General features: G+C 56.1%; 1 protein-coding gene across 8 annotated transcripts in view; it reads right to left on the reverse strand.

Annotated features, from left to right (window-relative positions):
- Nucleotides 1–1871: 1871 nt before the first annotated feature.
- Nucleotides 1872–27456, reverse strand: part of GATAD2A (GATA zinc finger domain containing 2A) — a 98128-nt gene continuing 72543 nt past the window's right edge. For 3 of the 8 annotated variants that reach the window (XM_069588976.1, XM_069588978.1, XM_069588977.1), the window contains exons 4-13: nt 15153–15285; nt 14921–15052; nt 13599–13688; nt 12829–12960; nt 12523–12690; nt 10726–11005; nt 8157–8455; nt 7450–7524; nt 6944–7139; nt 1872–5319 (exon numbers count right to left, since the gene is read on the reverse strand). In XM_069588976.1, coding sequence (XP_069445077.1) covers nt 5189–5319; nt 6944–7139; nt 7450–7524; nt 8157–8455; nt 10726–11005; nt 12523–12690; nt 12829–12960; nt 13599–13688; nt 14921–15052; nt 15153–15285 — 1636 coding nt within the window. In that variant the 3' untranslated portion in view covers nt 1872–5188. Of the gene's footprint in view, nt 5320–6943; nt 7140–7172; nt 7525–8156; nt 8456–10725; nt 11006–12522; nt 12691–12828; nt 12961–13598; nt 13689–14920; nt 15053–15152; nt 15286–27456 lie in introns of those variants that run through there. The other 5 variants (XM_069588972.1, XM_069588975.1, XM_069588973.1 and 2 more) reach the window with 3 other exon arrangements.

Consider the following 27456-nt stretch of genomic DNA (forward strand, 5'->3'; position numbering starts at 1 on the left):
CTGGAATGGAGGTAGAGAGGTTAAGGGGTATGTGTCTGCTGTCCCCACAGGGTCTGGGGAAGGTTGGGGGTTATTTTGCTTGCGATGAGGTTTTTGAGTTTAGTGACAGCGGCTGTTGTCATTTGGGTGTACGGGAAACACCTCCCTCGGTGCTCATCCTGTCTGCCTCCACCAGAGCCCAGGTCCCTGAGGAGAGTGGCCAGTTTCTGCTCCCTCACCCTCCATGGCTCTCAGGTGCCTTGGGGATTGATTGTGCGCCAGCTCTCCCTCCACTCCCTTCAAATAGGATGTGATCCCAACCACCCCACTTTACAGAGCAAGAAACAGGGTGAGAAGAGGGGAATGTCTTGCTCACTCAGAAAAAAGCCCACATCCTTTCCCCTTGGCCCCAAGGTCCAGTCACACCGCTCTCCTCTGTCCTCAACCTGCCTTGCTTGGTCTCACCCCTGAGCATTTGCACAGGCTGACACCATCCCCAGCGCTTTTCCCTCCTCTTCATGCTAGACTTGGCCTAAAAAGGCCACCTCTCACGAGGTGCCGTTCTTTCCCTCCTCACCCCTCACAAGGTGTGGTCCCAGTGGCTGGGGCATGGCACATGCCGTATTGTGCCCTGATTACTGTGTGCGAGCAATGGGCCTGAGGTCCTTCGCCTTATGGCCACGCCCATGACTCAGTTACGAGGGAACAGGGTCTCAGGCACCAGGCTGGTGTCAGACCTATTATCTGGAGAAGATGCGGAAGACTTGCCCTTCCGTTGAGGAGCCTGGGTGCCTGACCCAGCAGACTCGCTGGAAGAGGGGCTGTGGAACCCCGGAAGCGGCCTTCTCTCAGTGCTGGGGCGTGTGGGCGCAATCAGCACGTGTCAGAGGTGACAGGCCCGCAGTGTCTTGTACCAGTTCTGTGCCTTGCCCAGGTGAGACCAGGCTGGCCATGGCTGCAGGGGAGGGAAGTCAGACCCCAGGCTGGAGGCAGAGATGCCCCAGTGACAAGTGGCAGCAATAGATAGATAAATGAACAAAAGCACCTAGGAAAACAAGGGGACATTTTATGCAGACTGGAGTTCAAAGTGCTCATAGGTTTCATTTTGTAAAACTTTGAAACAGTGTGTCAACCTCTGAAAACAAATTTGCACCAGGAATTGTTCATATCAAAGCCAGCCAGGTGGCGCCCAACTGCGCCAGCACTGTCCTGCAGCGGACACCCAATGCTGAGCCAGAAAAGCCCACCACTCTGGGATGGAGGCTGTTGATGGCGAGAACCCAAGCCAAGGGGCAGAATTCACTGCATTCTCACCCATGCACCCCCATGGCCCTGTGGGTAAACAGGCCACAAAGCGCCACCCAGAGGTAAGGCTATAGCATCCAGGTGGGTGCGTGCTTGTGTGCAAAATCACGTGACTCCTTGCAACCCGATGGACCATATAGGCTGTCCAAGAACACTGGAGTTGGTTGCCGTGCCCTCCTCCAGGGGGTCTTCCCTACCCAGGGACCGAACCCGCGTCTCTCATGCCTCCTGCACCGGCAGATGGGTTCTCTACCACTAGTGCCACCTGGGAAGCCCCAGCATCCAGTTCCATTCTGTCCTGTTCAGTCACTCAGTCGTGCCCGACTGCGGTGGACAGGGAAGCCTGGCGTCCACGGGGTCGCAGAGTCAGACACGACTGAGCCATTCACCTGAAGCATCCAGCTGGGGAAGACTAAATCCCCGCAGCAAGTGAGATCTGCAAGAAGCCCAGGAAACAAGCGTCCGATCCTTCGCTTACCTGTTAAGAAAGGATCACCCTGAAATCCCAAGTCTCCAAGCTGCCCCAAAGCTGGGAGGAAAACAATGCGAGACCCCAAGGCCGAGCAGTCAAAAAGAAAACACAGGAAACACATCATCCGTTTTTTTATTATCCTTCAGATTCTAAAACTTCATGACACAATGCATAGCCACTGATTCCAGCGTCTTTATTGGAACTTCTATGCTGGTTTGGTGGTCACTTTGTTTTTTAACATTTTCATCAAAGGCTTATAGTCACAAAAAATACAAGTGACAACCTCCTTCCCCCAATCAAAACAAACCACCTCCCAAATACCCTACACTGGTGTGACTATTACTCTTTAAGGATTATAAAACTTTAGCTGTCCCTAAAAAAAAAAAACTCACTCCAGCTTCTTTAGGCAAACGCCATGTGCAGCATAACCAGGTATCAAAGAAAAACCCAACGGCAGAGCAGCGAGGGCCGTCTTTCCATCATCCACGCCTGTGATGGGAACATGATTCATACAGGAGACTCCCGTGTCTCTGCAGCCACAGCAGTGACTTGTGGGCCACTTGGGAGCCATGCAGGGGTGTCCCGTCGCCTCTCCTTCCCTCTGTACAGAAGTGACCTTCTGCTTCCAGACCATAGCCGCCACCCACCCCTACCTCGCAGGGCAGTCCACTCTTGACTTTGTCAAAGGTGTGGGTCCCAACACCCGGGACACTGAGGACTAGGGTCCCCACGACAGTCGGGATAGCCAGAGCCATGGGCAGCTGAGTGGACGCAGAGTTCCCTGTGCGAGCACCCACGGACACCTGTGGGCCTCCGCACACAGGCCATTTCAGTTGGGGAAGGGAGCCTGGTGAACCCTGCACCCCAGTCCACGTAACAGCCAGCGTTCTGAAGTTTCCAGGTGTCACTGGGGGCTCCTGTTGCAGATTACTGGGCGGTTACAATAGTCATTTGGGACTGGGGGCTCCCACGTTCTCTGGTTCTCCTGGGAACCAGATCCTCTCAGCCTAGACTCCCAGAAGCACGGCCCATTTTGAGGGGTGGGCTTTGGGGCTGGGGGAATACCTTTAATGTTAACACCCTTCCCATACTTGAAAGGTATTTAATGCCCTTTCTTAATAACATTATAAATTTTAGCACAGAACCATGCACTTGAGGCTTATAGGAGTGACAATGCAAAGGGGAAACTAAAGGGAAAAAGAGGGGGATAGAAGTTTTGAGACAGGGGAAATGAATCAAGATTAAGGCATCTCACCTCCTGGATCCCCCCTTTTTTCTTGATCCCTTTTTAAAAAGCTACATTTATGTCACAGTAAGTCCTACCCATGGGAATGTTCCTGCAAATGCTGGGCTGGAGGAGGCAGAGAACGGGTCAGGGCCCAGCCACCATGCCCTCTCCCTGTGGCGGTCAGTCTGTACTCAGCTCACAAGGTCCAGGCAGTAGCCTCGGGAAGTCTGGCCGGATGAGGTGAGGAGAGGTGGATCCTGAGCATGGTGGAGAGTGATGGGGCAAGGATCCGGGGCCAGTGCGAGTGGCTTGGTTTTGAGCCCCGGAGTCACAGACCCAGTCAACCCCTGTGGGGCTGCAGCAACCCTGGGCACCCCCAGTGCAGAGGTGACCCTGGCCGAGACGCCTGAGTTGCTGCATGGCACTGAGGTCAGTATGCCCGAGTCAGCCAGCTGGGCACTCCTTGTAGGATTTGGGAATTTTGGCCCATGTCATCGAACAGAGAGAGCTAACAGCTCAGAGTAGTATAAGACAGGTGTTTATTTGCCAGGCACACAGAAAAATGCGAGGAATAGAAACGCTTGCATACTCTTGATTTTTTGGTGTAAAAACACACCCTTCCCCACTCCCCCCCACCAAGGTCAATTTCCCCCTTTCCCCAAATCCCTGGATCTTGGAATGAAAGCTACCGTTCTCCAGTCCTCCCCTCCTTCAGGCCACCTTCTTTATGCACTCAAAACAAAAATCAATGAGAAATTCAGGGCTTTAGACAAAAAATTCAAACGCTTTGCAAAACTAGGTCTTCTACTGCATGTCAAAAATGTCTTCTAAACACGGATATTCACACAACATGAGGGGGGGTTAAATGAGCCTTTATTAGAACGGTGCAGCAGTGTATATGAGGAAGGTGGCCCTACAAATTAAGAATTTTAAATTAAGTCCCTAGCTGCATGGACAGGAAAACCAGGGCTGGGGCTGAAGTGAGGAGCAGCGCACCCCATCTCCACACGTGCGTGCAGGCACACGTGACACGCTCACGCCTGCACAGAGCTGGCCCGTGTGCAGCACACGCACAGCAGCTTCTACCTTTCCTCATGGACTGATTTTTAAGGAGTGGGAGAGAACAAACCAGAACACAACTAAGAGCAGACCTGATCCTTTGTGAGACATTTCTGTAGACGCTAGAGGATTAAAAAAAAAGTCTGAAGGCAAACCCTGGCCGCGTGGCCCTGCTTTTTAAGGGAGGTTCTAAACTAGACCCAAACGCAAACCCTGAAGTCTGGGGGGGGGGGGGGGGGGGCGCGGGGTGGGGCCTCCCCACGCAGACACACTCGACAGGAGCACAGGCCAGGGCTTAGGATGCGTCCATCAAAGTAAGTAGGAAAAGAAAAGGAAACGATTTAATAAAATAAATCACCACCACAACAAAAAACACAACAGCCGGCCCCTCCGACCTCCGGCTCCGGGTGTGGCGGCCAATCCTCCCCTCCCTACTCGGGCGGCGGCGCTCGGCTTCCAGGGCCCCAGGCTCTCTGGCTGGGTCTGGGTTTCAGTTTGTTCTTCTGCTTAAGTGTGGAAGGTCGGAGGGCGTCTCCAGGATGAGCAGTAGCAGAGGCCTTCTGCTGGAGTGAGGGCTGGGGGGTGAGCGGCCCACCCCCCAGGGCACCGGGGTCGTGCTTGGCAGGGAACCCTGGGTCTGCGCCATTTACATTAAACTCCATCATCGTGAGGTGATTTTAAAAAATCTGTCAACCTAGGGATTGCCATGAAGAAAGGCAGTCAGAGATTAGGAGGCTAAGACGGGGGCAAAGCAAAACAAAACAATGCTCCGCTCAATTTCTGCAGCGCTGGGCACCGCTGCCCGAGCGTGTCACAGTGTCTGGGCGTGCCGTCCACGAGCCCTGCCAGGGGCTGAAGGAGAGGGCCAGGAGCAGAGCCGGCCCCGAGGTCCGCTTTTCTGCTGGTGTTGGGCAAACTAAAGGCAAAGAAAGGAAGGAAGCCCACGGGAAAGGTCCCCCAGTATGAATCCTGGTCCACCTGTGAAGCATCCCTCCGTGACGCGACGAGACTTTGTAGCCAAGACTGGAGCTCTCACTTCTGCAGCGTGGCCTGCGCGCGCTCGCCTTCTTGGGGAGCGAGGTGTCTTCCCGAGCGGAGGGTGCTGGGCCAGGTGGGAGGGAGGGAGCCTGTTCTCCACTGGCGCACTATTTCCACGTGGCTGACTGGGGGATGGAGCGGGGCGGGATCATGTCCAGGAGGTACTCCCGCTGGCGGTCCACGGCTGAGGAGGTCTTGTGCACCGCCAAGCTCGGGCTGACAAATGCGAGGGCCCCACCTGCGACAGGACAGAGCAACAGGCCACAACGGCCCCGGTCAGGGGAGGCTCCGGGGAAGACCCCCGCCTCGGCTGGGCCCACTGGGCACAGGGGGCACAAAGGCCATCTTGGGGAAGCCCTTAAAGCCTCCAACCAGCACACTCTGGGCTCTGGGCTGGCACGCAGCACAGACTGTCGTGAAGCCCCAGCAGCAGCAGCAGGGACCCGAGTCGCTGCAGCACCAGGTATTCCGGGTGGGTTCATCTATTTTGTGGAACAAGACTTCCCAACTGAATGCCCCACAGAACCCTCCATGCGCATTCAAGGCCAGCGCTCCAGAAACCTGGAGGTCCTACCAGGTCCTGCCCAGCCTTCCTCAAACTACCATCCAGAAACCCAGGGCAACCAGGAGCACTGCTCCTAAGCCAGGACACTTTCGTATCTAGTCTGCAAGTCTTTGGAGACAGCAACTATGTATCCCTCGTGTTCTGTTTCAGACGCTGCCTGTAGTGTGCAGGTTCCCCATGGGCGCTACCACTGTGCACACGTATGTAGGCTCCTGTTTGAGTTTTCCCACTTATTTCATATACTTTCAAAATTTCCCAAAAAAGGACTTTTCTGACCAGCCTATGAGTTATTTGGTGCCATCTCAAACGTGCTGAGCAAAAGTATCTCAGTCTGGCATGTTCACAAACACTCTCTGCTCTCCAGGAGGGCTGGGTTCTGCTGCAGTTGGCTGGCCCCTCCCCACCCTCCAGCAGGCTCTGCTCCCCGGCTTTTCTGTGCTGTTTCCACTGACAGTCCTCTCCCAGTTCTGACTACTGAGATGGACTCTCACGATGGCGCCTCTTCTTCCTACAGGGACCCAGGGGTGGGCTGGGGAGGGAGACGGGAGAGAGCTCTCACCCATCTCCTCCTCTCGGCCCTCTGTGCCGAGACTTCACTTTCCAGTTACTGATGGACACAAGAAATATTTAACGTTCACCTCAAGGCGAGCACAAGAATAAGGGAAAGCAGGAAAGCGGTGTCGGGGGACAGCCAGAGGACAACCTTGGGAAGGGGGAGCTGTGGCAGACAGGAGCGGCCACCGGAGGGTCTCCGCCTCCCCAAGCTGGGTCTCAGATGCCTGCTCCTCACAGGGCTCTGCTGCCCACCTCCCCAGGGGCCCCTTCCTCCTGCCTCCTTCTCATTCTATCCTGCACTTTGTACCATCTGACCTGTCCAAGTGGGCAGGGGGTACCCACAGAGTGAGGAATGAAGGACACTGGGTCAGCACACCGTGAAAGGTACGCTGTAACAGCAGAAACAAGCCTTCTCTGTGGCAGGAAGGAGGAGGGCTGAGGCAGGCATTGCCTGAACTGGTTCCGTCCCACATTTTGGGTCAAGAGCTGAGAGTCTAGGTATGGGGGTGGAGATACCAAGTGTGGTTAGCATTTATCCAGGGCCACCACTAGTTCAGGGTGTCCTACTCAGCGAACAGAGAGGTGAGGCTGTAGTCTCGGAGGCAGCTGCTCTTAAGAAAGCAAGTACGGGTTCAGGACCCTGGTGCCACAGCCTGGGTGTGTGCAGGCCTCTCTTAAAAGTAAGGGTGGGAAGGGCCCGCCCCTGGGGAGGTCCCCGCTGAGCCCCTCCAGGGCTGCCCACCTGTACTCAGGGGCGCCTTCTTCCAGCTGGAGGCGGTGCTGCCCTTGCCAGCGCTCATGGCCCTCTCGGAATGTCTGCCCGTCCTGCTGACGAGGGTGGCGGCCGAGGCTGCGTTCTGCAGTTTGGGCGACTGGCTGAATGTGTGCAGGATGCCCCGGGGTGTTGTGGCCGAGCCCCGGGACAGCTGGCTGGAGGCCTGCAGGGGAGAGAGAGGGCCACAGCTCACACAGGGAAGGGGGCCGCGGAGGGCACGGTGCTCAGCGCAGCCTCTCCTTGATCTAGCTGACCTCTTCCCACCCACACGGGATCCCGGAAGTCCAACATCAGGAGACTAGGTAAGTTGCACCGAGGCAGGAGGGGAAGGAGGAAGGGAAAGAGAGAGCGAGAGACAGACAGACGGACGGACGCAGGTAGCGTGACAGTCGGCGACTGACGTGGTCACGGTCGGGGGCGTGAGGGCTGGTTGGTTGTGCGGTGCGGGGGGCTCCCGGCGCCCTAGTTCTGACCTGTAGCACAGCCCCGTTACTCCAGTCGCGGGCCTCTCCTGAGCGGAACGCCAACTTACGCCGGGGTTTTATGACCTACACAAACGGGGGTTGAAAGCGAGGTCAGCGCTGTCCAGAGGCTGACCTCAGGCGACCACGTGACCGAGGGGCAGCAGCTATGGTCGTGCGAGGCTGAGTCCCCAAAAGGACAGCAATTTCCTGAGGCAGCACCGCCACCCACTATGCAGGGATCTTGAGAAGATGAGTTTGTTAGATGAATTATCAATGACCTCCAAGGACACAAAAAATTGCCCATTGTCTACAAGGAGTGGGAAAACAAAACATTAAAAAAAAAAGGGCAGCCAAAAAAACTTGATTCCAAACTTGCTCCTCTCCTTAATTTAGCTAGAACATTTCTTCCAGTGCCCCTTTTGCAGCTCAATGTGGCTTTCAGAAAAGTCCTTTTAGACAAGAAGTACTTGTCAGCCGGCACACTGCGAGTGAAAGCTACAAAATCTAAAGAAACTGCAAATTAGTATTTTCACCACCAAAAGCCACCATTAAATGCAATTTAGACGCACAGTTAACAACCAGGCAGATGATCGCCGAGTGAGGGAGAGAATGCCGGAGCATCCTGCCTGCCAGCGACAGCTCCTTGCTGAGGGAGCGAGGAACAAGATCCCTCTCCCGGAGGGCACTGCCGTGTCCACCTCACGCGCGGCTCTCACCTGCTTCAGCACAGGGAGTGGGGTGCCGGCGGGCTCGGCCTTGGCCTGCGCGGGGGCGGCGCCCTGCTGCAGGAGGCGCTGCTCGATCTCCTGCTCCTGCTGGAGCGCCTTCACGAAGGCGGCCTTCAGGCGGCTCGTGTGCTCCACCTTGAGCGCCTTCTTCTGGTTGGACGCCATACAGTTCTCGCACATGATGGCGCCGCCCTTCTCCTCCCGCCAGCGGCACGTGAAGTCTGTCTTGCACTGCGCACACATGTAGGGCTCCCGGGAGAGCGCGACGGCGGCCGACATCCTGCCCGCTGCAGGGGGAGACAGACGTGGCTCACGTCGGAGGAGCGGGAGCAGCACAGCCAGAGCCCGCACCACCCCCAGGAGGGATGTGCACACTGGCAGAGCCCAGGCAGCGCCCTGGGCCAGGGGGCCCAACTGGCATCGGGACACTGAGGCCCCAACGTTTGTTCATTCGGCACACACACGGGTGCCAACTGTGTGCAGACACAGGGCCAGCCTGCAGAAGCTTTGCTGAGAAGCAACGCTGGGGCACTTTAGAAAGCCGCGGGCTCGGCATCCTCGACACCAACTCTCAAAGACACCTGGCTTCTCCCGGCCATCCTTCCTGCCCGCAGAGCAGGCATTTCCCACCCTCCTGCATTGCACCACCTGTCGGGGAGACGGCGGCCACTCCAGGCCCCACCTTGTAAGGTGATGGGCACCCTTGCCCAGGGGCGAGGCAACCACGTCTAGAAAGTGCTCACAGCAGACACTGTGCCTGGAGTCCTGTGCACAGCAGGGCGTCCGGGCTGCACAACAAGCTCTTGAGGGGACACCCCTAGCGCCCTGTCTCAAGAAGACACAGCCCGGGGAGCTGAAGTGACTGTGCATGGCTGGCCAGACACACAGCCGGACCCGGGTAACGGGGACTTGGTGGCACCCAGCTCCCGGAGGGGTGACCAGGGCAGCCGCACAAAGAGCCTGCTGAGGTGCGGGGTCCTGCTTCCTTCAGTGTGCACACACACACGTGCATCCAATGTGCACTAAGGGGCGACTGCGTTTTGCTCCTATCTCTTCCACGGGCAGCACTCAAAGTTCAACAGCCTCCTGGCGTCACGGACCGTGATGTGGAGAGACCCCGGCCGCCCCATCCTCCCGGCTGAGTTGCCTCTACCTGGTGAGGGGCTGCAGCGGGGGATCTGACTCTAGGGGGCTCCTGCCGCTCCACAGAGCAGACAGGATGCCACCTGCCCAAGCTGCCAGAGGCCCCAGGGTCCACCGTGGGCCCCAGCTCTGGTCCCCAGCCTGGAGCTTCTCCTTCCACACACCCACCCCCAAAGGAGGTAGCCCCTGCTGCCCAGGCAGCGGCGGCTGCCCTCGGTGTCAGAGCCACCTCAGGCAGGACTCAGGGCCTCCTCTCACGGCTAGGGCCTGTTTTCTGACGACAGGGGATGGAGACTGACCCCTGACGAGAACAAGCACAGACAGACCAGTCTGGGAGAGAAGGAGCCCAGCACAGGCCAGTGCAAGACTGGCAGGCACTACAACCTCCTGCCTGCCACACCACACAGGCCTGGTAGCAGCTCTTTTGCCAACCTGACCTCATCCCAAAGGAGTCACTGAAGGAGTGCAGACACGTCCGGGCTGTGTCAGAGCCCACATCTCTCCGTCCTGGGCCCGGCCGCAGGCCCCCAGCTCCTCCGGTTCAGTCCACCCGGCCACCCCTGGCCCTGAGGAGCACTGTCTCCGCTTCAGCACGGAGCGTCGATGAGCCCACACAGGGAGGAGATCCAGGCTGGCCGGCCAATTGGCATCACCACGCGCGCAATTTAAGGACAGAAGAGCCCTCAGTTCTGCATCTGCCGGCAACTCTCCCGGGGCAAACCTGACTTCCTACTTTCCGGCATCCTTTCTCCTCGCCACCCCGTGTGTGAGCTTTCGTTCCTAAAACCTCTTAACATGCAGGTGGCTTTCTAGACCACTTCCAGAGAGGGTGATAACGTGAGCTAGCCCAGGCACAGGCGCCCCTCCCCCAGCGTGGGGACTCAGTGCCCGGCAAAGCTCCACCCTCCCTCAGCTCTCAGAGGAGGCCCCATCAGAAAGAAGCTGCCTGCTGCACATGTCAGAAACGGTCCAGGGTGCGAGGGGTCATCGACCGGGAGGCCAGGACTGACATATACACTGCTCCATATACAGCGACCTGCTGCACACACAGCGGATCGCCACCGGGACCTGCTGCACAGCGTGGGGAACGGCTCAGTCCTCTGCAGCGGCCCTCACGGGCACAGAGTCTGAGAGAGAGGGTGTGTGTGTGACGGACCCACCATGCTGTGCAGTAGAGAAGCCAGAACAACACTGTGCATCAACTACACTCAACGAAAAACTTAAAAAAAAAAAAATTTATCTAAACCGCAGAGCAAGGGAAGAACTGATGGCAAAAGATCATCCATAATATGCTCCAAGACAGCCGTGCGTACACAGCAGACGTGCCCACACGCGCTATGCATCGGAAACAACTCACATGACGGAAGCCTCACCTTCAAGACAGAGAACAGCCCTGGGCCCATGGCCTGCTCACCTTGTGTCTCCAGCAGGTTCTGCACCACCTCCTCCAGGCCCACCAGGTAGATGAATTCGTTGTTGGCAGCGCTGGGCAGGAAGTTCATCTCGGGGGCAGGGGGTTTGGGTGGGGGGATTTCAAGCAGCGTCTTCTCCAGCTGTTTGCGCAGTGCAAGCTTGGCGGCCGCCTGCCGACTGGCTGGAGAATCCGCAGCGGTGGCCACGGAGGCCACGCTGGTGGGGGTGGAGGTGGCCTGAGCAGAGGTGGCTGCCGTTCCTTTCAGCGATGCTGGGGAGGGCTTTGGGGAGGCAATGACCTGGTCAGGGTGCCTGAGGGGCCCACCCTGAGGGGAACCCCACAGTCTGCACCATCAGCTATGCTAAGTCCTTATAAAAGTTAACTCCAGGTCGGCACCATCAGCTACACTAACAAGTCCTTAAAAGTAACTCAGAGCTGCCTGCCATCAACAAGCAACAGAAAAAGAGACATTAAACTCAACTGCTCTGAGATGACCAATCTTACAAATAACTTGTCGAGGTTTAGCTGATACCCAGATAACTTAAACATCTGTAACCTGCTACACTCTATCAGCTGAGGCCACCCAGGAAGCCATCAGCATCACAGCGGGCACCCCTTTGGCAACCACCCCCACCCAGGCACACGGCCACTGTCCTGTCACTACAGCCTGGTTCCCCTTCCAGCACGGGTCCAGGTGGCCCCTTCCCCAGAAGGCTGCAAAGGTGGCGCGCTGCGGCATCAATGCCATCTCCCTCACGAGTGCCTCTGTGTGCCCCCGCCCTTCACTCTTCTCCATCCTCGTTGCTCCTGCGTCACTCACTGTCTTCTCGACCCTGGTGGCTGACCTTCCACCACCTCCTCACTCCAGCTCACTTGCCACCCGACACTCAAATGCTCTCCCCCAAACTGGGAGCGGGCCATGCCAGTACCCTTAAGCTTTATGGGACTGAAGACCCTTCTGGAAATAGGAAAGCTGTGTACACTGTCTCCAGGAAGATGCATGCACCTGACAACGGGCATGCCGTGGGCCTCAGGGAGCCCGTGACACCGGCCCAGGGGTCTCCGCAGAGAAGCGAGACTCCCCAGCACGAGGGTGCCGCCTGGCCTCTGACCAGCCAGCCCTCCGCTGGCCCCCTCGCCGGCCCCCTCGGCCCCCAGGGAGCAGAGCCGCAGGACCACCACTGCCTGCCTGGTTGCCACCCTTCTGACACAAGGACAGGGTGGCACACAGCAGGGGCCTGACCAGCGCCTACGGGGGGGATAGAAGGGCCTGCCCAGGACATCCCCATTCAGGCAGCAGGACAGTCCTTGAGCCTGACTTCAGAAGAGCACTGCTGGCCATGATCTTATCTGAGAAAGGCAGACACGGATGGTGCCAGAGGAGGAAGAGAAGCTCACTCGCACAGCAACAGAAGCTCGTGCAGACCTAGCCATTTCATCTGTCAGTGAGGATCTTCAGCCTGCCGCCCCTGGCTCCATCTTCCCCCACTCTTAGGTGGAAACAAGCCCTCACCATCTCAGAGGCTCTGTACAGAGGTGAAGGGACACGTGGCTAAAAATAGACGCACTGGCGCTAAAGGGACATCTGCAGACATTCCCCTCACGTGCTTGCGCCTGGCCGCGGTGGTGAAGAGGGAGGGGTGGGTGGAGGGGAAAGGGGAGCCTCTGGTGACCCCACCCTCACCCTCTCAGCAGAGGCAACAGGAGACTCCTGTCCACAACCTTCACGACCCAACAAGGTCCCAGGAGCTACAGGACCACGGGCCACGGGACTGGGCTGTCTGTCGCACGACTCACCTGTGGGATGTTGACGAGCAGACTAGTGTTGGGGACATTGGCGACACGGATGAGGCCCTGCTGAATGATCCTCTGTCCCTGAATTTGCACACTGGGCACAGACGCCCGGGGAGCCAGAAGGAGTGGCGGTGGCCCTGTGCTGGAATGTTGTCTGATGTTGTGGATTTGCTGTCGGGGTGTGGGGCAGAGACAAGACAATGAGAGGACAATGAAGACAGACTTGGGGAAAGAGCCCCAGTCTGAGTACCGGGGTCACTCTTCCGAGAGAGACAGTTGCCTGGGGCTGTTCCGTAAGCCCATGCTCACCTGGGCCCCCCTGACGAGCGGGGGCATGACGACCTGGGAGCTCGCCTGAGGCCCTAACTTTGAGGACGTCTGCTGCCCGCCACGGACCAGGGGTGGTGGGATGACACTGCCAGGCATCCGAGTTGCAGAGGCCTGTCAACAACAGCAACCCTCAGATCTCACACAGCTTTGTAAACAGGTGTGTTGTGTTCATAAAGGCACAGACGCACACCCACCAGAACAGTGGTGGTAGAAAAAAGCTAAAGTGACTGCTCACTCTAAACAAACAAAAGAACGAGGAACACAGGCTCCCACCAAGAGCCATGCCAACCTGGACTCGCTCAGGACCCAGGCACCCCCATGGTAAGAAGTTAGCTAACTGGGATCAACACTGCCCGCCTGCTGGTCTGAGCTGCGGTCTCTGGCTTGAGGGCGGGCAGGTGGGCTTGGCCTGACCTCTGTCCTACGGCTGAAGCAGGAGCTCTGCCCATCGCGCCCTGTGGGCAGAGGAGGCTGTGACAGGCTCAGAGAGCCGGGCTGCAGTGGGGGCCCAGAGTGTCCAGGATCTCGGCCGTCTCTCCAGTCTCACTAGCAGCCATGGGAGGGGCCCTCCGAGCGTCTGTGTTATTCATGATGAACAGGGGCCCAGTTTGGGTATGGGGACGCAAATGTGACTGGCAAGAGGGCTCCCACTGGAAGGCCTCATTCTAGTCTTACGAGAAGGAATGAGCAGCCTTTTGCAGAAACCGGATCACGGCTGCTCAGGAGCGTGATGCAGAGTAAACACTGACCTGAAGTGATGGCTTGCCGGAAGGAATGTTCTGGGTGCCCCGTACGAGCGGGGGAGGGGTGGTCACGGAGCTCCCAGTGGAGCCTGCGGGCTGCAAGAGGTCAGGACAGGCAGAAGATGAGAAGGCTACCAACCATGCTCCTCCCCACACACGATTCTGAGGAGCACTGCTTTTTTTCTTCTTTAAGAAGCATCAGGCTCTCAAAGGTTCTGCTTGCCTGCCATGTTCACTGCAGCGGGAATTAACATGTTTGAAAAACACAGGACGGATTTTCCAGGGCCCTTTACCCCTCTGCCCCAGGGTGCTTGGCATCACTGAGATTCAGGTGCCATCTCTGCCCTCCAGGGGACAAAAAAAGGCTGGCGGTAAAGGCTGAGGCTTATATATGTATATATCAATCCCCCCCCTGGTGAGAAACTGTTTGGTCCAGGCATACAGTCCACCAAGGACAGTGACAGACCTGGTCCCCATCATCAACTCTTCAGCAATCAACAGGAAACAAGTAACAAGCAGGCTCATCCATCAGGATATTAACAGATGCCAGGCTTGGTCCACTTGTTTACTAGGTGTGGAGTGGGAGCCCAAGCAAATCCCCAAGTCAGACCACGAGTGTCCTCCCATCTTGCTCCCTTTAAGGTGGAAGCAATGTCTACACACTGTCTGCTTGTACTGCCCAAGATGCATTTCCTTTCTGGTTCACTGAGAGAGTCATCAGAATGTAAGGAAGGGTAGCCATGTCACGGACCAGGAACCTTTCCAGAATGGGATAACAAAAGAGGCCCACAAAACCAGCCTGACCTTGCCTTACAGGATAAGCCCCGTTTAGAAGCCGCACAAGGAGCGTGAGGCGTGGGGAGGTGGTAGGGGCAGAAGCCCTGGGACACGGCCTCCGGGTTGGGTATGGGCATCCTGGAGCAGGCATTCAGCAGTCTGTCCAGAAATCCAGAGAGGCCCCTGCCGGCCACACAGGCACCCACAGGGCAGGACGCCCCTCTGAAAGGGGTTCAGAACAGAGCTGTGTTTCCAGCACCTTCAGAGACGTCTGCTCTCCATTTCCTTGATGGGAGTCTACAGGGAACGAGGTTCTCATACTCAGATCCAGAATATTCTAGACTGAAATCTCCTCTAAGCTAAATCCAAAACATGAACTTGAGCCTGCAAATTTCCAATTCAGACCCTGCCCCTTTGCCCCCGAGGAAACCGGACTCCTCACAGACCCAGCTCCTGGGGCAGCAGGGAGCCAAAGAAGCACCCATGGTTTCCTGTCCCTGATCCTAAATACCTCTCACTGACCCCTGAGGAGTGAACAGCCACGCACATACCTTCTGGGTGGGAGTTTCTTTTTGTATTTGACTCTGCCGCAACTTCTTCAACAAAACCAGTTTTGCTTCTTCTAACCGTAACTCTTCTTTTAGTTGCTTAATCATCCTTTCTCGTTCTTCGGGACTGCTTTTCTACAAGGTCAAGAGAACACGGGTTGAGGGAGGGCTGGGGCCAGGGAGCACCAGCTGGCCCCACCGCGAGGCGGCTCCCTGGCGCGGGGACAGAGCTCACCATGAGGGCCTCGGTGCTGGTCTCCTTCGGGGGCTCCTCGGTCAGCCCATTCACCCTCGGGCTCGCAGGCTGCTCGTTGTCAGACAGCACGATCACATCAGGCGAAGGGGGTCTCCTCTCAGACTTCATGTCACTGTGGGGCAGGGAGGAGGGCTGTTACCCGAGCACCCCGCCTGTGGTGGGCAGCACTCCCACGGATGCTGGGATTCAGACGCAGACACAGTGAAGTGGAGGCGAGCAGGCTGGCCTCCCCACCCCTCCCCACCACCGCCTGCCCAGGCTGCCTTTTCTCACTGCACTCACCACGTGGCCCTCGAACCTGCCAGTTTACAGCTGAGCCCTTTAAAAAGTCAGGACTGTTCCCGATAACCACTTCTGTGTCCCCTGGGCTGAGGATACCTATGTGTCTGCGGGAAAACATCACATTTTGGAACCCACCACAGCCCCTTTCCGTACCATATGGCTCAGTACTGAACCAGAACACTTGCTCCTGGATCTTGGGCCTGCTGGTGGAGCGCCTACCTACCCATGCTGGAAGCCACCTGATGGGGAGGCCAGCCCCACCTGAATCAGCCTTTCTTTGCTGAACCCAGACTCCCTGACAACCCTCACGCCTGGACAGCCCACCTACCCCTCCCCAGGTAACAGAGGGGCTGAGGCATACACTTTCAGCCGACGGTCTAAGTCCCCAGCGTGGGGCATCACCACCTCACGAGGCAGCCAAGGCAGCCTGCAGTGGGGTCCTTCCTGGGCTACAGGTGAGCTCTCTATCCTGCCAGTGGCAACGTGGCAGTAGTGGCTGCAGGTTTTGAAACTGACTGGAACATGGCACATATTTGCTCTCACATACCAGGGTACTACCCAGCCACTTAATCTGCTCACAGTCTAACTCCCAGCCACCCCTGCCTATTATCCTCTGCCCTCGTTTCCCAATCCTACCACTCAAGTTCCTCAGAACATATATGCACATCTAGTAATGTTCAGTTCAGTTCAGTCGTTCAGTCGTGTCCGACTCTTTGCGACCCCATGAATCGCAGCACACCAGGCCTCCCTGTCCATCATCAACTCCCAGAGTTCACTCAAATTCACGTCCATCGAGTCAGTGATGCCATCCAGCCATCTCATCCTCTGTCGTCCCCTTCTCCTGCCCTCAATCCCTCCCAGCATCAGAGTCTTTTCCAATGAGTCAACCCTTTGCATGAGGTGGCCTAAGTACTGGAGTTTCAGCTTTAGCATCATTCCTTCCAAAGAACACTCAGGACTGATCTCCTTTAGAATGGACTGGTTGGATCTCCTTGCAGTCCAAGGGACTCTCAAGAGTCTTCTCCAACACCACAGTTCAAAAGCATCAATTCTTTGGCGCTCAGCTTTCTTCACAGTCCAACTCTCACATCCATACATGACCACTGGAAAAACCATAGCCTTGACTAAACAGACCTTTGTTGGCAAAGTAATGTCTCTGCTTTTCAATATGCTGTCTAGATTGGTCATAACTTTCCTTCCAATGAGCAAGCATCTTTTAATTTCATGGCTGCAGTCACCATCTGCAGTGATTTTGGAGCTCAAAAAAATAAAGCCTGACACTGTTTCCCCATCTATTTCCCATGAAGTGCTAGGCTTCCGCTAATGGCATTGCTGACCACATATATAAGGACCAACGGGTCTCAGAGACAGTGCTTAGCGCCAAGCCAAGCAGCTCTGTTTGCTGAGGACATAATGTAAACTCTCCCTTAAGATCTAGCCTCTGCATCTGTGTTGAAAGAATGCAATCAGCAGGAAAGCCAGCCAAGGGCTGAATTCGCCCGCTAGGTGGCACTATGACCCAGAGAACAAACTCGGCTAAGTTAACTGGGAGTAGTAACAACAACTCAAAAGTTGTCCCATTCCTTCCAGCTGAGTGGGGAAGCAGTTAGGGATGGGAAACCGGTATTTTAACAGCCCACCGAACCGCCCTTTCCACTCCCAGAGCGAGCTATGCCTTCAGGGAAGGGGGGTGCACAGAGGACCACACACCGGGTTCACTGACTCCCCCAACCCCTCAACCCGCAGTGCTCTCCCTTGGCCCATCCTCATCTCAGCTCTCAGAGCAGCACAGCCGCTGCACTGCAGCAAGCGCAGCCCTGATGCGATGGAACCACCACAGGTACAGCTGCTGGGTGGGCTTCCACAAGCGATCAGGAGGCGCCCATTTCAAGGTACAGAACTCCCTCACTGGGGTTAGCAGCCCACATTTTCAAGTCCAGGAATTGGCTGGCTGTCTATAAAATAATCCAGGATGTCTCACTAGGGCCTCAACAAACCAAAAACCAATGCAGTTCAGGAACTCTTTCAAGTCTGTGTCTCCCTGCTGGCTGCCAACTCTGCCCAAGATACACATCAAAGATGACCCCGGGGCTCCAACCCAGGTTCTGTGGGCATGCGCACAGGCACTGAGCAGACACAAGGCTCTGGCACGGGAGCTGCAGCCGCTGGTTGCAGCCCAGGCAGGCTCCCAGGCGGCCACACAGCAGAGCAGCAGCCTTGGCAGAACCAAGTCTAGAGTTACAGACTGCCGGTGCTTCCTGAGCAAGAGCGAACGGGGCCAACGGTAACCTACAGGGATTTATCACTTTTTACCATCTCGTGGAGCATGTGCCCATCTCCAAGGTGAGATGCCTAATACAGCTCAAATCTGCCTGAGGGAAGAGGGCAGGGTTAGGGGCTGGACCACATGGAGCTGAAGCTGCCTAAGATGACCACTGCGACCAGAGCTCTCCTAGGTCCCATCTTGGACCGAGACTAATCAATAACTCGTCCAAGAGATGACATCACCTCCCATCAGTGATCACTCAGCATCCCAGCAGCCAGCAGGGAGTGAACTTCCTGTATGCTAATCAGGCCACCAAAAAGTCATGTGACAAAGGCATTTCCCTCTTTGGTCATGTGACCCTTTAACTGTGCCTTCCAACGTGAAAACCATGGCAACAGCCAGTTCTAACCAGTTTGTGACATGCAGCCTTCATTTTGAGAAGTGAGGTAGGGTTCAGGTGCTGTCAGGAAATGGAGGCGCCAGCTCGCCCTGGGGCTGCAGGGCTGCAGGCACTTCCTGTGTGGCCCTGGCCCACAGGGGACTGCTCGCTTGTTACAGGGACCTGGGTCGCCTCTTCCGAACGCAGAAGCGCCACCAGCCCCCACTAGTCTCCAACAAGGAAAACTTTCCTAAAGCTCAATTTTAACACAAAGGTACTTCAAGTTTCTCAGAACTTTCCCAGCGAGCTCTTTTAATTCAAGGAAAAGGATACTCATTTGACAAAGGCTCAAAATTATTGTGGGCATTCTTTTCCTAAAAAAACGTATTCTAAATTATAAAACCATCTAGGCCAACATGCCAGGGAAGCAGTGTAGTGGCCGTGTATATTATCTCGGTCCAGGGAGGCTGCCAGGGCACCACATTTATTTGAAAGCTATGATTTCAGGGCAAATGCATTAAGCCTAGCCTGCCCATCTTGGGAATCCTGATATAAATTATTATGATCAGAAGAGATTTTACGTGACCTGGAAGCAAGCCAGGCTGTTCGTGAAAACGTTCTCACTACCTCCCTCCCTTGAATGCCAGCCGAGGCTAAACAAACAAAAATTCTGTTACATGCCTGGAACTTCCGTCAAGTTCCCTGGAGATTAAAACTTAACTTACAACCAGATCCCTCCATTCACAGCACCACCACCCCAGGTGCTTGCCCAGCAGTGGTCAGTGCGGGGGTAACACCGAGTGTCTCACTGGCCTGTGCCAGGGGAAGCCGCTTCCATCAAGGGAGCGCAGCCCTGACCTTTGCTGTTCTCCATACGCGCCTGCCTGATGCCTGGGCAAGGTGCGCTTGACCCACACCCATGCCTCCATGTTCTCCCTCCCTCCTAGCTGCTGGGAGCCAACCTAAGAAGTGGGTGCCGTGTCCAGCAGCGGGGAGAAACCCCTGGATAACAGCAGTTCTGTCTTTAGGGTCAGCCAGGAGGGACAGGGGCACGCGGGAGCAGACCACCGCCCACCCGGCTTCACCAGAGGACATTACTGCCCCAGACTTGTTTGACCAAAGCCTGCGTTTTTCTAAGATCCCTGAGATGCCTGCACACACGAAGTCGGGGACAACTGTGGGCCCAATGAGGCCTCAGGACAACAAACTGCTCCTTGGGGCTAAGCAGGGGGAGAGAAGCAGGGCTGGCAGCCACCAGTTCCTGCCAGAACCCTCCCTCCTGCCCCCATCTTTTGGCCCCAGCTGGGTGAGGAGAGGCAGGTAGTTGCTAACCGTTTAGAGGGGTGGGGGAGGCTTTGCTAGACCCCGCACCAAGCACACGCTTGTCTTGACCCCACCAGACCCTCTGCCAGGGCATTCCTCCCACTAGAGCCCATTCACACCTTCCAGCCCACAGGTCTCTCCAGTCCCCAACCCCTGAACCCCAAACTCCTGCTGCTCCTGAGCTGCCCCCACCTTCACCACCACCCACTGCAAGGAATGTCCCTCCATCATATTCTCATCTCCCCTGTGACAGACCCAACGCACGCTGGAAGAGGCACTTCTTGAACAGCCCCTGGAAGCACAGTCAGCACCACCCCACTGCACTCAGGGGACCCGTCCCCCAGCGGCACGCAGTCGGGGGAAGGCTTCCTAGTTCTACCCCCAAACTGCCCACCCTCAGCAGGGAGCTCAGGGCAAAACACTGGGGCCTTCACTGAAGGGCGGCAAAAGCCTGAGCAGAGGCCCTCCCCGGCCAGAGCCCAGCTAACTCACCCCTCACCTCCACAAGCTCGTCCAAGGCCAGCGCCCTGGCGTTCCTACAAGGGGCCACCCTCCCTCAGCCTCCCAGGGTGACGCTGCCACTGCCCACTCGACAGGCGGGTGCCCCAACGCAGGGCTGGGGCCAGGGACCAGTGTTCCCACTCAGACCCTCTCTCCAGAAGGGTGGGGCACTGCAGTTCCCGGTGATGGCCAGGATGTTCCCAGGGCGCTGTGACAAGGGCAAAAACAGGGGTCCAGCCCTGGTGCGATGCCACAACCCCGGAAGAGGGGCTGAGGCCTCCTGAGCCAGAGGGGCAGGACTCTCCTCCTGGCACCACGCTGGCTGGTGGACAGGCCACAGGGCCTCCTCCCAGAGCAGGCACGGTGCACCAAGCCTGCACGTGCTGAGGGAAGGAGGGGGTCACATGCCTGCAAAAGTGCCCCACTTGGTCCTGCTTCTTTCAAGTGAGAAACCCAGGGTAGGACATTCCCTCTCTGTGCCTCCTACAAGGTTGGGGACAGTAATTCCTGCCCTACTGCCCTTCAGCTTTGCTGGGTGAGGTGAGACCTCAGTGCCAAGAAGGTTCAGATGCTCTAGGAGGTCACTGGGGCAGCCTGGGCCCCAACCTCCCGAGGCAGTAAGGAGCTGCTCGCTGTGAAGGAGAACTTGGCACAGCGGACAATCAGGTAACAGCTGAATATTCCCAAACCCAGTGAAGACAGGTGTTGAGTCTGCTCTCTGGGTGCTCAGGTGACGTCCCTGGTGTGCACCAACGTCCCCCACTTCCCTGTACCTAGCTCCAGGAGAGTCTGAGTTCACAAAGAATCCGCAATGCCTGTAGACTGACCACTGTGCGCCTGTGGGCATGTCTTTCCACATGCACAGATACTACACTGCTCAAAGATGTGCAAGCTCAACTCAGAAATCAAAGGATTCCTGAATCGTGTCATTACGTGTTTTCAAGCACCAAGCCCTAGAAATCCACTTCCTGTGAGCTCAGGACGCTGGCGGATGTTAACGAGGAGTCCCAACACTCCTAGCTGACAGAACGCTGTGCAGAGGACCACTGCACCACACCCTTAGGAGGCCGCCCACTCAGGCTGCAGCACGCCCTGCAGGCAGCTCGCTCCCTGCGGCTTGCAGTGAGGAGCAAAGAGGAAGCAGCGACACGAGCTTCTGAAGCAAGGTCACAGCCTCAAAAGATTCTCCTTGGGCCCTGAGAACATTTGCTGAGAGACCACCCCCCACAGAAGGACGCCGAGCTAGCTGGCTAGAGGATCACAGAGACAGACACAGAGATGGCCCCGGCACCCCACATGAGCAATAAAGCCACTGGAGAGGAGAACCCAAGAAGCTACACTCAGCTGGGACCAGTCAGCCAGCAGAGCGGACAGATGACGCTATGCCATCACAGGTACTTTACGCCACCCGACTCCTGGGGCTGGCAGCCCAGCTCTGCCCCCGAGAGCTAGCCAATGCCAGGGTAGCTCTACGGCCTCCTGCAGACTGTCTTCAACAAGGCTGGCCACTCCAGACACTACGCTACCCTGGGAGCGAGAAGGCGGGAAAGAAAGGGCTTATCCAAGTAACCACCCCTGCTGAACCTCAAAGCCCCATCTCCTCCCCTGAAAGGACCAGCAGCAGTTCTCCGAACACAGAGGGTGCCCCGGGGCAGACACCCACTCAGGAGGGGATTGGTGTACAGCTCAGGGTCGGCCCGGCCCGGCCCGGGAGAGCAGGGGGCCATCCTCAGGCCTGGGAGCCACCACTGGAGGCTTCAGGCACTGCTGGGAGGGCTGTCTGAGCCAACGTTGGAAACCAATTCCATACACTTAAGCCAGGGAGCACCCCTATTTCAGAAGCACTTCTAGGAAAGTTCTGAAGAGAGAAAGGACGTCTATCACCAGTTTCCAGGTTAGTCCTACTGCCTGGCAACGTTTCCCTGGCAGTTTCCAGTGGCACACTGCTCGTCTCAGTGGACACACACCACTGGGGTCTTTCACAGTCCTCTGGGCGTGAGAGCTACTCACTGGGACCCCACTACACGGCACCTTCCCTTCCCAGGAGGCCCCATCCACTCAGACACGCTCAGCGTTATCAGAGAGGGAACTGCCTCATGCAGACACAGGCTGCGCCCTGAAGCCGGACACTTGCCTGCCCTGGGGGCTGGCGGGCACTGACGAGTGCGGGGTCCCTGCTGCACCCCCGGAGCCCACCTGCTCCCCGCTTGCCCCAGCTCTTCTGAGACTCCCTCAGCTCCCCTTCTTGGCATCCATTACCACCTCTCCCAGCCCTGTAACTTGACACCCTGTTGGCTGGGATGTCAAGACAAAAGCCCAGAGCCCGCTTTGTGGGGGCAGGAAGTCAGAATACATCGTGCTTCTAGGCCACAGAGGCCACGGAGGTGAGCAGCTGAGACGGGAGTTTTGAAACCCAGCCATAATTCTTCCTGCAGACTCCAGGTCCAGCTATTGCTTCGGGACTCCATTATGGCCAAGATCTCAGAAGAAAGGAAGGGAACACGTGTGACCAGGGTCTGGCCCCAAGAGCCCATCCCCCACCAAGGCCCCCAGAGCAGAGCGGGGCAGAGGCAGCTGCAGCGAAGAGCACTGTGCCATCAGCAAAGCCAGGAGGCGACCGGCCTGTCCTGCTGGGGGCTCCTTCTAGGTACACAGGAGCCCCTGAAGTCACACAGTCTGGCCAGGGGAGCCAAGAGGACCTTCCTGGGACTGGAAGCAGGGTCGGGGGCATGAAAGACCACTGGAGAAACAAGCCGAGGACAGGCAGAAGGGAGTGTTCCCTGAGCCACAACTGGCAGCGGCCCCACAGAAAGACCCTGACCTCCAAACAGCAACGGGGCAGCCTGCAGGGTCAGCCCATCCACAGCCACTGCAGCGCGGCCTGCCAGCCAGGAGCACGCTCCAGTCGGGGCACCACCAGGAAGGCTAAATTCGGTTCAGCACGCGCTCTGCTCAGAAATCTGGGAAGGGTCACTTGTCAGCAAACCACCACAGTCACAGAACTGAAACGCTGGCCTGTGTCAGATTTGGACGTTTGCTGACCTTTCATGGTGGCCGCCTCTGTGCCAACCGCCACGACGCATGCCTCTGTATGATCCTCTCAACTGTCACCTGTACCCACAGGTGAGGAGGGGGTCTCCAGAGTGACTTCCTGAGGTCACAGCCCCAAGGCCTGCAGCCAACCTGGGCCCACAGCAGGTCTGCTCAACGCTGGCACCCCAAGGCCTGCCACGTGCACCCCACACTGCACTGGGACCCGAGCCCCCGGTCTGCTCAGAGCAGCTGGACCCCTGGAGCCTGCAGGGGGCTAAATGGCACCCTAGAAAAGAAGGTGCAGGGTGAGAGAGGGCGGGCTTCACACAACCGTCAAGTGAGGCCTCTACTCAGGTTATCAAATGCCGTTTTTGGACTAGGTTAAAGGGGAAAATATTTTCATTTACACCTGCAAGATCCTGGATAGTCAGCAGCATCTGTATGCTGAGTCCCTGAGGTGATACAGAGATAACAGAGCAAGGACACAGATGTGGCCCTCAGACTTATCTGAGAAACAACTCTTGCTACATGTGGACCGCTGTCTACTCAAGGAAGCTGGGTGACCTTTCAGCACTCGGGAACTCACGCTCCCAAGGGGCCTGGGCCTGGGGAGTGACGGTCAAAGGAGTGCGGGACTCCTCTGCCAGCCCCACACCATCCCTAGCGCCTGTTCGTTCCTCTGTCGCTGCGCCGTGTGCCAGGCCAACCTTCCTCTGGGGGAAACTCAGGAGCGCTCTGCAGCGTGGAGCGACTCCCTACAGCCGATGAACCCAGACACACCTCCTAGGATGCCAGCTTCCTAGCCAACTCACAGCAAGAAAAAAGCCAGCTGTACGAAACCACACTGGAGAAGCAAACACCACTTTCCAGCTTACAACGTCCACAAACTCTTGTGATAAATGGAAAGTGCTTTGTTTGCCTGGAAGTTTCTTGCCCCTCTTAAATATGTGTTTGGAACTGCTGGATCCTCCCCCACCACGCCCTGGCAAGCCCCAGGGGATGTCCTCCCAGCAAGGCTCTGGAGTCCGCCACCCCCACAGACCTGCTCCAGCTGCTCTGAGCAAAGCTGCTGTGAGGCTCCACCCAGGTCAGCCATGAGGACTGTGGGGGGCTGGGCGCTTCTCAGTGGCTGCAGTGACCTGGGCCAGTTACCAAGCCTCGAAGAGCTGTAGTTTCTTCATCTGCAGAATGGGATGCCGCTGACCTTGAGAGGATGCTGTGAAGTGCAGTGGCCACAGAAAGTGCATCCAGTCAACGGAAGACCACCCCACCTCTCTCCTCCAGGCTCACAGGATGTATGGTGCAGGCACACTCAGGGCAGCTCCCATCACCTTTTCTGCTACAATGTAGCTCTGAATCGATTCATTTGGCCACCTGCCCTGCAATCCGAGGTCTCTGGTGACAGGGTCCCCAGCTGAGGGCTTCTCCTACCCCCACTTTCTGACCCCATCAGGCTGTTAACCACTGTCCTGCCTGCAATGTGAGCTCGGAGTCCTGCCAGGCATCTGTGCCTGTGCCCACCCTGCAGAGCCCGCCAGGGGCCCCCCAGAGTGGGCCTCAGGACCCCTTCGGGGCTTCTGCCAGGTTGCTGTAATATGGAGATGACATTTGCCTTTTGTACCAAGTCAGAACAGCTGCAGCAAACTGTGCCAAGATTCACATTGTCGTCACACTGTAGGCAATGCCTTGGATGAAGTACAAGCTATTGATTTTATTAAAGCTCAGCATTTGAGCACACGTCTTTTTAATATTCTGCGACAACATAAAGCACTTCTGCTGCATACCAAAGCAGAAGAGCCATGTAGGAAAAAAAAAATCACACGTTTGGGCATTTGCAACGTTTGAAGGAAGGATGGACAGACACGCTGTAGTTATTCGGATGCGGGTGTCCGGCATGCACTGTCCCCAAAATGGTTAGGGCAAAGCTGGTTCACCGACAGGAAAACCACCACTACTGCATCAGCAATGGTAATGTCTGAGCTCCAACAAGCAAGGTGTAGCATCTGGATAACTTGTGAGCCCAACAGCTTCCCAGCAGATCAGATAGTTAACTAATCTGATTTTCTGCAATACTGAAAAACGAAATGTATCAGACTTTGACAGATCTCTGTAACTCAGTCAACTAATACATTAGAAACATTAGAAAGAATGTTTCTAATGTATGATTACACACTCAAATATGAATAAAGGATCATTCAAGGAGAGAAGAAACAGAACACCCTGATGCTTCACCCTTTAGGAGCTGTAAACAGTCACTCCCTTCCAGAAGGTACAGCACAGAAAGGGAGGAAGAAAGTAACTTTATGGTGAAGACACCCGACAGACACCCAGGTGATCAACACCGCAGCAACAACTCACACTGATGGGACGTGCCCTGGACACGGGTATGATGAGAAGGGCACCTCCCCTCTGTGGTCCTCTCCAAAACCCAGTCCAACCATGAGAAAAACACCAGACGACCCTCAACTGAGGGCCACCCTACGAACACCTGACTCCCAACTGTCAAGGTCATGAAAATCAAGAACATCTAAGAAACTGTTTCAGCCCAAAGGAGATGAGGGAGACATGATGCCAAGATGCCATGCGGGACCGTGGGACAGAGAAGGTGAAAACTGCAAACAGGAAATCAGAAGACTGTGCTGAGTATTAACTACTGAGGACAAATGTTCCACGGCAGACTGTTAGCAACGCAAAACTGGGAAGGGGTGTGTAGGAATGATCTTCGCAACTTTTCTGTTAAGTCTAAAGCAATCCTAAAATTTTTAAAAACTTTTTTTCTGTTTAAAGTACAAGAGGGACTGATAGATTTTAATGTAACCGAGTACAAAAACTTAATCAAGGTTTCAGAGTCCACAGGGCAACTAACTGCTGGGAATGGCCACTTTGTGTCTTGTATTTAAAGAAGAAACACACAATTATGCAAAATGACAAGCTAACACTCCTCCCTGCCCCAACCTGCTTGTCTGTGTGAGGCCGGATTTTCTTCACATGCTTCACCCCTAACAACTTAGCACGAGAGACTAAATGGAGAATCCAGCTGTCTGCTTATTAGAGCTGCAAAATAGCTTTTTTTAAATGAAAAATGTTCTTTATGCTAACATGGAATTGGTTCATTATTGTTCATTATTATTTATTTAAAAATAAACAAGTATTTTCAAATTTCTCTAACACAGTAAATGGCAACATATTTTCCATACAACTAAGCTTCTCTGGGGTCCAGAGATGGAAAACGGGCCAGGTCAGCGCTTCCGGCAAAGGGTTTTCTGTCCCCATTGAAGGAAGATGCCAGCCAGTCTGAGCAGAGGCCCCCCCAGGTGGAATCCTCCTGACATGCCACAACCCATGTGTTTTTTTTGTTGCCAAAGCTGTGTTTTGAAAAGCAAGGTGTGCTAAAAATTTAATAGGACTCACTTCACATATAACACTGTAATTTCTCTGTAAAACCTATTCAGTTATAAGACAAGGATGCTTGTCTCATAAGAACTGGTAACCTTTTTCTTGCGGCCTTGAAAAGCAGCAACTGTATCGGCCCCAGTTAGCCAGGTCACAGAGAACTTGCCACTGCCCAGGGCGGCTGGGACGCCCTGCATCTGCGGAGGGGCAGGCGGGGCAGGCAAAGCACTGGCGTCCTGTGGAGGCAGGTCGGGGACCCCAGTTCCCACGCCAGGAAACCACCCTGCATCTCACGCCGCACTCCCTGCTTACGCTGCCCTCCAGGCAAAGGCATCTCCTCCCTTCTCCAGCAGCTCTGCTCTCACCAGCAGGCATCCGGCACGCTTCTGAGCTTCACCCACATCCAGAGCACCAACTCTCCCTGCTCCAGAGGGTGGCCCACGGCCTGCACTTCTAGCCCAACAACCCGACCCTGCTCCTACCACCACGGGCCTTCTCTGGCCCTGACTCCAAGCAAACCCGGTGGGCTCCAAGGACCTGGACACCTGAGCACCCCTACTTCTGGGCTCCCAGAGCATGCCACCCGGACTGCTCTTGCCCACACTGCCCACGGATGGATGCCCAAGTCCTCCTGAAGGGAGGGCACACGGCATGCCTGGACTGGCTGGCCTCCTTAGAGCACTGCTGTGCTGAAGCTGCTTTTGAAAGCAGCCAAGGGCCTCCTCAAGAAACTCTGTATGTCACCAGGTCTCAGAGCCCTAAGACCCAAAGCTTTTCCGTGTGATTACATCACAACTACTTTTAACTATTTTTAAGATTTAAGCTCTAAAAATAAGCACTCTGACAGCTTGGGACCTAAGGAAGGGGACACGTAGCAACGTCCGGTATGTCTCCCATCTTCCCACCCATCAGACACTCCCTGCCTCCTTTGCACTCCTCCTCCCTCAGGTGGGCCCATCACAGAGTTACCGAGAACTCAGTTCCCCCTCCCTCATTCTTGGATACCCATGAGTCCCAAGGCTCCTTCCCACCAGCACTGGGACAAACCTTACTGAAGGATGCTGGACCTTCTGAGGTTTGAGTATAACCAACCTCACTTCAGAGCA

The sequence above is a fragment of the Ovis canadensis genome, chromosome 5 (genome assembly GCF_042477335.2).
Source record: "Ovis canadensis isolate MfBH-ARS-UI-01 breed Bighorn chromosome 5, ARS-UI_OviCan_v2, whole genome shotgun sequence".
In the NCBI taxonomy this organism is placed as follows: Eukaryota; Metazoa; Chordata; class Mammalia; order Artiodactyla; family Bovidae; genus Ovis; species Ovis canadensis.